This window comes from Portunus trituberculatus, chromosome 19, assembly GCF_017591435.1.
Source record: "Portunus trituberculatus isolate SZX2019 chromosome 19, ASM1759143v1, whole genome shotgun sequence".
Taxonomy (NCBI): Eukaryota; Metazoa; Arthropoda; class Malacostraca; order Decapoda; family Portunidae; genus Portunus; species Portunus trituberculatus.
In genome coordinates this window covers 19,132,553-19,142,552 of record NC_059273.1, presented here as the reverse complement: position 1 = coordinate 19,142,552, position 10,000 = coordinate 19,132,553, and the positions used below count along the sequence as shown (strand labels likewise).

Below are 10,000 nucleotides of genomic sequence, written 5' to 3'. Positions count from 1 at the left end.
AAATCCCCTATCTCACTCTCACTCTCCGCTGCCTCCTCCTCCTCCTCCTCCTCGATAGTGTCTCCGATCACGCCAAGGAAGTGCTGCTTTAATTCCAAGTCGCCGTATTCACTTCTGGACAGCGGCAGGCGGGGATCCTTGCCCTTAAGCAGCACGTGGTGGTATATGTCACGTATCTCGGGCAGCAGGTTGGCGTAGTTCCTCTCAATGACAAAATCTGAAGGTGAATCGAAGCTCGTCTCCAGGTACCTCGGGTTGTACGCCTCCGTGTAGCGACTGCTCGGCTGGCTCTGCTGCTGCGTGGTGGTTTCGGTGACGCTTGTGGTGGTGGTAGTGGTGATGGTTGGGGTTTTCACGCTCGGACTCTCTGGTAAACTTCCGTTGTTGGTGGTGGTGTTGGTGGTGCTCGTGTTGATACTGCTGCTGCTGCCACTGCTACCGAATGCCTCGTTAAGGAAGGCAGCAAGGGAGTACTGTGGCGGGGAAGCTTGTTCGTCTGTCTGGGTGAGGAAGGGTGGAGGTGGAGGGGATCTGGTGATCGTTACTGACTGACTGTGGTTTGCTGAGGCAAACGCGGGGCGTCCCGGGGAGTGGTGCTGTGCTTGAGGTGAGGGTGAGGGCGAGTGGTTGTACCGTGGCGGCGAGGGGGTGTGTAGTGAAGCTGTGTCCTGGTGGCGGCGGTACTCTGCTGGCGAGGAGCGCGGGGCCTCTAGTCGTGGAGCGGGCGGTGGCGGCGGGAGAGGCGGAGAGTGGCGGCCTGGCGTGCTGCGTTGGTGGAGGCTGAGGTGTACTGGCGAGGCCTCCTGGTGATGAGGTAGCAAGGGTTGGATAGAGGATGCTGCTGCCTTCTTATCTCCACATCCTGCGTCTCTATAATCCGTCGTGACCTCCTCCTCACACGTCCCCTTAGCTTCCCGCCTCGTCCGAGCCTCGAGGCGACCCAGAAACTTAGAATTATGGATGAAACTGAAACTCTTCTTCTGCTTTGGCTTGGCTTTCTCCGTCGCAGGGATGGATAACTTATTCTCGAGCTGTTTAGTCCTCTGCACATGCGCCTCGAGCCCACCAGGGAGGGAGCCAGTCCTCACTGACTCGAGCTCCTGCACCAGCTGTTTCCGTGACCTGTGCTGCACGTCCTGGGTCTTGCGGTGCGCGTACACTATCCTAGGGGAGGTGTCGCCCAGGGTGTTGCTGCTCCCGCCATCTGGCCCCAGTGAAGGAAGGGAGAGGCTGTCATCTCTCCCCGCCCTCGTGGCATGGCCGTGAGCGTGGTGGCTGGGGTGCGTGGCCTCGTTGGGTAGTCTGCTGCTCGAGTAGTGGTGGCTGTCACTCACAGTCCCGCCGTAAGAGTCACAGGAGAAGGTGTCTGAGCCCGAGCCCTCCAGGATGCTAGTGATGGAGCTGGAGCCGCCCGTGCGCACGCTGGAGGAGGTGGATGAGGCTGAGGACGTGGACACAGAGCTGCGAATACTGGCGTTTGATCCCCTTTGGAAGTTTCCCTTTGAGTTCTTGTTCCCTAAGTGCTTGATCTCCTCTGAACTGTTGCACTTCCTCCCGAAACCCCTCTTGTCGGGAACCGCTGGGGAGGAGGAGGAGGAGGAGGAGGAAGAGGAGGAGGAGAAACGGAGGAGTGGGAAAGAGGACCAGGAAGCGCGTTTGAGTTGGCCATCTTCCTTCTTCTCCTTCTTCCTCTCCAGGTGAAGGGAAAGTCTGTTTGTGCTTTTCCGTCTGAAGGGAAAGATGGATTCCTTCTCTTCCTTCATGATGGTGTTCTACTTAGCGAGATTTCACTTCACTTGCTTCCTCAGTTTGATCATCTTTGTCTTATTCTCGTTTTATCACCAATCTTTATTTCTCTTTTGTTCTACACTTCACTCGTTTTTTAATCTTTTGTCCTTTTTTTCCTTCTCATGTCTTCATTTTTTTTTTTTTTTTTACTTTATTCGTGTCTTCCTTTGTTGATTATGCTTATCTTCCTCCTCCTCTTGATAGCGTGCAGTGTTGCGGCGCCTGAGGAAACATGAAAACAGGAAGTGATTAGATAGACACATACACACACACACACACACACACACACACACACACACACACACACACACACACACACACACACACACGCCCGGTAGCTGAGTGGTTAGAGCGCTGGCTTCACAAGCCAGAGGACCGGAGTTCGATTCCCCGGCCGGGTGGAGATATTTGGGTGTGTCTCCTTTCACGTGTAGCCCCTGTTCACCTAGCAGTGAGTAGGTACGGGATGTAAATCGAGGAGTTGTGACCTTGTTGTCCCGGTGTGTGGTGTGTGCCTGGTCTCAGGCCTATCCGAAGATCGGAAATAATGAGCTCTGAGCTCGTTCCGTAGGGTAACGTCTGGCTGTCTCATCAGAGACTGCAGCAGATCAAACAGTGAAACACACTCACTCTCTCTCTCTCTCTCTCTCTCTCTCTCTCTCTCTCTCTCTCTCTCTCTTTTCTCTTTCTCGTTCTTCCATTCCACCTTTTATTTCTTTTTCTTGTTTTTTTCGTCTTTTCTTATTCTTTCTTCTATTTCTACTTTTTTTTATCTCCTCCTTCTCTCCCTCCTTTCTTTATTTTTTATTTTTCCTCGATTTTTTTTTATTTATTTATGCTCTCTCTCTCTCTCTCTCTCTCTCTCTCTCTCTCTCTCTCTCTCTCTCTCTCTCTCTCTCGTTAAAGTGTTTGTCAATGTCAGCATACACGTGGAGAGGCAGCAGGTACAATGCAAGAGGCGGGTAGTGTGATAGTGTGTGCCGGCAATCGACCAGCACAAAGAAGGTAATGGAACACCACCTTCTGTCACTTAATGAACCTGACTCACCTGGGATGCACACAGCAACGCATCACGTCCAACCCACTGAACACTTGTATGGCATGACTCAATTGGGTTTTGTTTCGTAAAGGTTGCAAAATATATACTGTAATGGTGTTATTAGAATTGTTGTAAGGCTTTCGTGTATCTCCTTCGCTTTGTGGTGGTTGGTGTAACGTTTTCTTAACCCTCTCAGTACTATGACGTATTTTCCTATTCATTCTGCTTTCTATTTGGTGATTCTATACAGCTTCAGAAATTCATGTAGGGATTAAAACAGTGAAGACTCTAGCCATTAATCCTCTGCCCTCCATAGACCCTTGCTAGTGTCAATAAAATAGTCTAATCGTACACAAAACTCACGGTAAAATGTGTCCCACTACTGAAGGGGTTAAGTGGAAATGTTTGTAATGCATGATTTTTTTTTTTTTCAGTCTTATTTCGTAAAGGTTACAAAATCTGAATTGTGATGGTGTTACTAGAAGTGTTTCTCTATCGCTTTGTGGTTCTTGGTGTAACGTTTTAATATATGGAAATATCTGTAATGCATTTCTTTTTTGTCTCATGGAAGTTAGTAAAGGTTAGGTTAGGTTGGGTTAAGGTTAGGAAAGGTTGGCTAGGTTAGGTTAGGTTAGGTTAGGTTACATTATATTGTATTAGTTTAGGTTACTTTAGGTCACATTAGATTACATTAAGTTAGATTAGGTTAGGTTACATTACATAAGGTTAGGGTAAATGATGTTACGTTACTTTAGGATATGTTACGTTACGTCACGTCACGTTACGTCACGTTCCTTACGATAGTGATCATAGAAATCCGTCCTTGTTGCGTCACGCCGGATGAAGTGATGGATGTAGTATTTTATTAAGTGATAAGAGTGTTTTGTATGATTTCTTGCGACACACGAGCTCACAGATAGAGAAAACTGATACGTGCTTTAGTTCTGACACAAAAATAAGGATAAAGACATTAGATTTCTGCTTTCCATCTCTGCTTCACACCTCAGCGGAGAACAACGGCAAGTGACTTGTATACTGCTAATCCACGACCTCACAGATAACAAACACGTGCAGGGACATTAAGACTATCAAAACACTTAACACGATCTCATACAAACTACCTGTTCATTTCTTCACACTCACACAAAAGTAAACAAGACTGCTAACCATATCTTGACGAACTTCAACACAAATAGATAGCAACTTCTTTATAACCCTTCAGATTCACATAAGCTCACTAAAACACCATATTTGTACCATGACTTCATATCAAAACACACACACACACACACACACACACACACACACACACACACACACACACACACACACACACACACAATACAAAAACAAGAACTCATATCTAAAATTTCACTTTGGTCTCATATATCACGAAAGGATGAGATCATTTCTGTGGAAGTGTAGAACTGAATGTTTGAAGAGCACTGACTCACTCTCTCTCTCTCTCTCTCTCTCTCTCTCTCTCTCTCTCTCTCTCTCTCTCTCTCTCTCTCTCTTCCATTCCACCTTTTTTTCTATTATTTTCGTCTTTTATTCCTTTCTTCTGTTGCATTGGTCTCTATTTTTATCGCTCTCCTCTTTCCCTCCCTCCTTTCATTTTCTTTTTCTCTTCGATTTTTTTTTCAGTATCTTTTTTTTATGTACGTTTGCTCTCTCTCTCTCTCTCTCTCTCTCTCTCTCTCTCTCTCTCTCTCTCTCTCGTACAATCCGGCAGGCAGGGGGAGTGAGGGAGGGGAGGAGAGGGGGGCCCGGTGCACATAGCAAGGCGTCACAGGTCCCACATGAATGGTTGCAAAAAACCCATCAGTATGCCGCAGTAGACGATCCAACACCACAAAAAGGGATCGAAGGCCACATCTAGTACTTGGGTGACGTTGAAAAAGGATTCCCCTCCTTACCTCTGATTTCTCTCTCTCTCTCTCTCTCTCTCTCTCTCTCTCTCTCTCTCTCTCTCTCTCTCTCTCTCTCTCTCTCTCTTCTACCTTCCTTACACTTTCTACCTCTTCTCCCTTCGTCTTTCTTCTTTTCTTTCTCTCTTCCTCCCTGTTTCCTTTTTATCCCTCTCATCTACTTATGTTCTTCTCCCTCCCTTCATCTCTGCCTGTCTTCCTTTCTCCCGTCCATCTTTTCCTTCTTTTCCTCCTCCTTCATTTGCTTTTCTTCCCTGCCTTCCTTCCTTCTTTTCTCGATCTCCCTTCTTTTCTTTGTCTTCTATTCAACCTTTCTCTCCTCTCTGCCTCCATCCCCTGTATTTTTTCCTTTCTCTGTCTCTGTCTCCCTTCCTTCCTCTTCTCCCACATAACCTACACTTTCTCCCTGCCTCCTTCCCCTGTCTTCTTACCTTTTCCTCTTTCCCTCCCTTCCTGCTTTCCTCCCCTGTCTCCTCTTCCTCTCCTTGCCTCCTTCCTTCCTCCCCTTGTCTCTCTCCCTGTCTCCCCGTCTCCTTCCCGCCCTTCTCCGGTGCCAAAATCGTCAGGGACTTTCATTGTAGCGTCAAAGTTTCATTCTTCGCCTGTGTTGAACTAATGTCCTCTTTTAGAAACTGTAAATACGTGGCATGTGTTTTTGTTTGGTGTCTTTTGTTATTTTTTATGTCCTCGCCTTTACGATGCTGCTGTTTGGCTTCTTCATTCGTGTTGATACTGTGTGTGTGTGTGTGTGTGTGTGTGTGTGTGTGTGTGTGTGTGTGTGTGTGTGTGTGTGTGTGTGTGTGTTTGTGTTGTGTTTTTTTTTTTTATCTGCGTTTTGTGCACGTTCTTATAATCAGTGTTGTTAATATTGTTGTTGTTGTCCTTCATCATCTTCTTCTTCTTCTTCTTCTTCTTCTTGTTCTTGTTCTTCTTCCTCTTCTTCTTTTACTTCTTTTCTTCTTTTTCTTCTTCTTCTTCTTATTATTATTATTATTCTCATCATCATCATTCTTTTCTTATCAATTTTCTTTTACTATATATTTCTTTACTCGACAGTAGAAACAACAGAAATAGTAGTAGTAGTAGTAGTAGTAGTAGTAGTAGTAGTAGTAGTAGTAGTAGTAGTAGTAGTAGTAGTAGTAGTAGTAGTAGTAGTAGTAGTAGTAGCAGTAGTAGTAGTAGTAGTAGTAGTAGTAGTAGTAGTAGTAGTAGTAGTAGTAGTAGTAGTAGTAGTAGTAGTAGTAGTAGTAGTAGTAGTAGTAGTAGTAGTAGCAGTAGTAGTAATCGTAGTAGTAGTAGTAGTAGTAGTAATAGCAGTATTAGTAGTAGTAGTAATAGATACACTGATACCCTTGCTGTTTACTTAATCCAAGCCCTAAACTGTCCAGGCTTTGAGTGAGGTCATCTACACAACGTTCATTTATCGAGTATCGCGAGTGTAAACAAGGCAAATCTTCATCTCAGCGGAGTCGCGGTGACGAAAACATTTGCTCTACGATAACACAATCTGCGACTAACCTTTATCTTACTACTGCCCATATCACCACCAGAATTCATATCAAGTTATATCAGTTTACGTAGATCCAGGTGGTTGGCGAGCGAGCGAGCCAAGGAGAGAGAGAGGAGGTAGGAGGGGAGAAGTAGAGCGTGCGATACTTCTACTGGCATGTGTACGATTTTATTTTTTGTCGGAAAATGAAAAGCCAGACGTACGATAATCCTGTTTATTTTTACACACGGGTTGTTTGTTTCCTCGGCCTTGCACGGTACGGTACTACGCGCCGGGGGAATGGGGGGGGGAAACCTTGCCGTGGATTCGCCTTGCATTGTTATCTCTGGCGCACTGAGACGTGGCTTTGTTGACTAGATAGATATTCAGAAACACTTCCACGTTGCACCTCTCTTGATTCTAATTCCTCAGTAATGCGACGGTTTTTTTTACCTTGAGTTTTGGGTACGATTAGACGATTTTATTTACATTATGAACTGTCTATGGAGGTCAGAAGATTAATGACTAGAGTCCTCACTATTTTAATCTCCACATAAGTTTCTGAATCTGTATAAAAATCGTCTAATAGTAAGCAGGATGAATGGTACTGAAGGGGTTAAAAGCTACTAATTCAATCCAATGTATCTTTTTCATTGATGTTTTCGCGGGTTGTAGCGGCAAATTAACACGATTTCTATATTGATAAAACGAAATAGTCTTGAGAACCTTGCTAATCATTTTTATAGTCTCTGAAAACCCTGCTAATCATCTTGTGTTTTTTTCTTCTATTCTTTCCCTTCCTCCCTATCTCCCTGTCTTCTTCCTCTCCCTGTCTCCCTCCCTGTTTTTCCTTCTTTCCCCTATCAACTACTACCCAACTTACGCTTCCTCCTTCTCTGCCTCCCTGCTTTCCTTCCTTCCTTCTTCCTTTCCTTTTCTTCACTCCCCTTCCTCCTTCCTCCTTCTCTCTGTCTCCCTCCTTGTTTCCATTCCTTTCTCAGTCATCTCCTTCCTAATTTACCCTTCCTCCCTTCTTTCCTCCCTCCCATGTCTCCTTCCTTCCTTCCTTTCCCTTCCTCCTTTTCTGTCTCTTTCCTCCTTCTGTCATCTACAAACTATCCTACTCTTCATCCCTTCCTTCCTTCCTTCCTTCCTTCTTTCCTTTCTTCCTTCCTTCCTTCCTCCCTCCCTCTTTCTTTTCCCTGTCTCTCTTTCCTGCCTTCCTTCCTTCTTTTGTCTTTCTTTACCCTGTTTCTCTTCCTTATCTTCTTTCCTTCCTTCCTTCCTCCCTTCCTTCTCCTCTTTCCTTTTCCTGTCTCTCTCCCCTGTCTTCCTTCCTGCCATCCTTTATCTTCCTTGCTTCCTTTGTCTCTCTATTCCCTGTCTATCTTCCCTGCTTTCCTTCCTTACTTCCTTCTTTCTTTCCTTCCTTCCTTACTTCCTTCCTTACTCTTTCTTTTCTCTGTCACTCTTCATTACTTATTTCCTTCTTTCCTTTCTTCCCTTTCTTCCTTCTTTCATCTTTTTCCTTACCTTATCTCTTCTCTGGCTTCCTTCCTTCCTTCCTTTCTTCCTTCCTCGCTTTCTTTTCCCCCCTCTCTCTTTCTCCCTTGCCTTCCTTCCTTCCTCTCCCTTACTAACTCTCTCCAGGACAGTCTTTCAAATGTCACGCTGGCAATCACTCGGGTTCTTAGGAGTGTGTTGTGTTGTTCTGGTGACGCAAGACTTTGGTTGCACTCTCACAAGAATCACGGAAAATCCCCTTTGAAAATGTCACTAACTTCCACTGGGGGCGTGTTTATGTACAGTGAAATTAACAGAGAGAGAGAGAGAGAGAGAGTGAAACGTTTGATAGTACTAATGTTTCCGCTCTCTCTCTCTCTCTCTCTCTCTCTCTCTCTCTCTCTCTCTCTCTCTCTCTCTCTCTCTCTCTATCAGCATGTGTTTTCTTAAATGTAATGTAACACCGCTAGGATTTTCTAGAAAGCCTTGACTTGAGAGAGAGAGAGAGAGAGAGAGAGAGAGAGAGAGAGAGAGAGAGAGAGAGAGAGAGAGAGATTTATATATACACCGAGCCGTAAGACCCAAAGTAAATGGTGATCTCTATCAAATAATAACTTTTTTTTGAGCTTCACCTTATCAGAGAGAGAGAGAGAGAGAGAGAGAGAGAGAGAGAGAGAGAGAGAATGGTGTGTATCCTCCCTCACTATCATCATAAGCTCAATTGACTCAATGATAGTAATTGTCAGGTGTGTGTGTGTGTGTGTGTGTGTGTGTGTGTGTGTGTGTGTGCGTGTGTGCGTGTGCGTGTGCGCCTAGAACGCACCCTGCAGACCACACAAGACCAGCTAAGTGATTTTGATACGCTTCAATGAGATAAAGGGAAGAAAAATGACAGAGAGAGAGAGAGAGAGAGAGAGAGAGAGAGAGAGAGAGAGAGACAGACAGACAGACAGACAGACAGATGCCATAATTCACATCATAATATTTATGGCTACTTGCTCCGGACGTGATGTAACAGTAGTAGTAGTAGTAGTAGTAGTAGTAGTAGTAGTAGTAGTAGTAGTTAGTTGTTGTTGTTGTTGTTGTTGTTGTTGTTGTTGTTGTTGTTGTTGTTGTGGTGGTGGTGGTGATAATACCAGTAGTAGCAGCAGCAGCAGCAGTAGTAGTAGTAGTAGTAGTAGTAGTAGTAGTAGTAGTAGTAGTAGTAGAAGTGGTGGTGGTGGTGATATTGATAGAAAGAAAGAGAGGGGGAAGAGGAAAAGAAAAAAAGAGGAAAGAAGAAAACGAAGAAGAAAAATATAACTAGAAAAGGAGAATGGAAAAGAAATTAAGTAAAAAATGAAAATAGAGAAAAGGAGAGAGGGAAAGAACATGAAAAGGAAACGAAGAAGAAGAAGAAGAAGAAGAAGAAGAAGAAGAAGAAGAAGAAGAAGAAGAAGAAACGAAGACGAAAACGAAGACGAAGACGAAGACGAAGAAGAAGAAGAATTGCACGTTATGTCAGCAAGGCAAGACGCATCAAGTTACATATCACAACTTTATACTTTCCTTAATCTAACATGTTTACCTTTATTACTCCTCCCGCCTGACATATTCAAGTGAAATCTGATCCCAGCACTGTAAGCGATCACCTGAGCTTTACGTACTGACGGAAATCAAGTAAGCTATCTCATCCCTTCAGTCACTTTCCTACTATTTGCGTCACCATCTCACAACTCCAAACTCCATGAAACTTGATATATTGTGAGGATTTGACTTATATTGTACTTCTGCACCGCGAATCCACTACTTCCAAAAGGTTCTAAATTAAGTTACAGTTTTATAATGGATGTATTTACGTTTATAGTGACAGATTAACAAGATTTCTACATTAATAGCTAGAGAAACGCTTGAAAACCCGACTTCTATACTGTTACGTGCTTCAAAAGACTCTAGATGAAGTTACACAGGTTTTTAATGGTGTTTATACAGTTTCAGTGATGGATTACAAGATTTTTACATTAATGAGAAGAGAAACACTTGAAAACCCGGCTAATCATTGCTTTTTTTTATTTACCTTTGCCTGTATTGTATTTCTGCGCTTCAAAATGCTCTAGATGAAGTTATACAGGTATTTAATGATGTTTTTTATACGATTTCAGTAAAGTATTAACAAGATTTCTTTATTAATAAGATAAACACTTGAAAACGTGACTCATCGTTGACTTGTATTGTATTTCTACGCCTCAAAAGGCTCTACATGAAGTTACA

At 44.0% G+C, this 10,000-nt stretch overlaps 1 protein-coding gene across 1 annotated transcript in view; it reads right to left on the bottom strand.

The window, feature by feature from the left end:
* LOC123506043 overlaps positions 1–10,000 on the bottom strand; it is a 20,764-nt gene that overhangs the window by 6,945 nt on the left and 3,819 nt on the right. The window contains 1 exon segment of the mRNA XM_045257883.1: positions 1–2,010. This exon segment is cut by the window's left edge and continues 125 nt beyond it. Within this exon segment, the coding sequence (XP_045113818.1) occupies positions 1–1,763 (1,763 nt within the window). The 5' untranslated portion in view covers positions 1,764–2,010.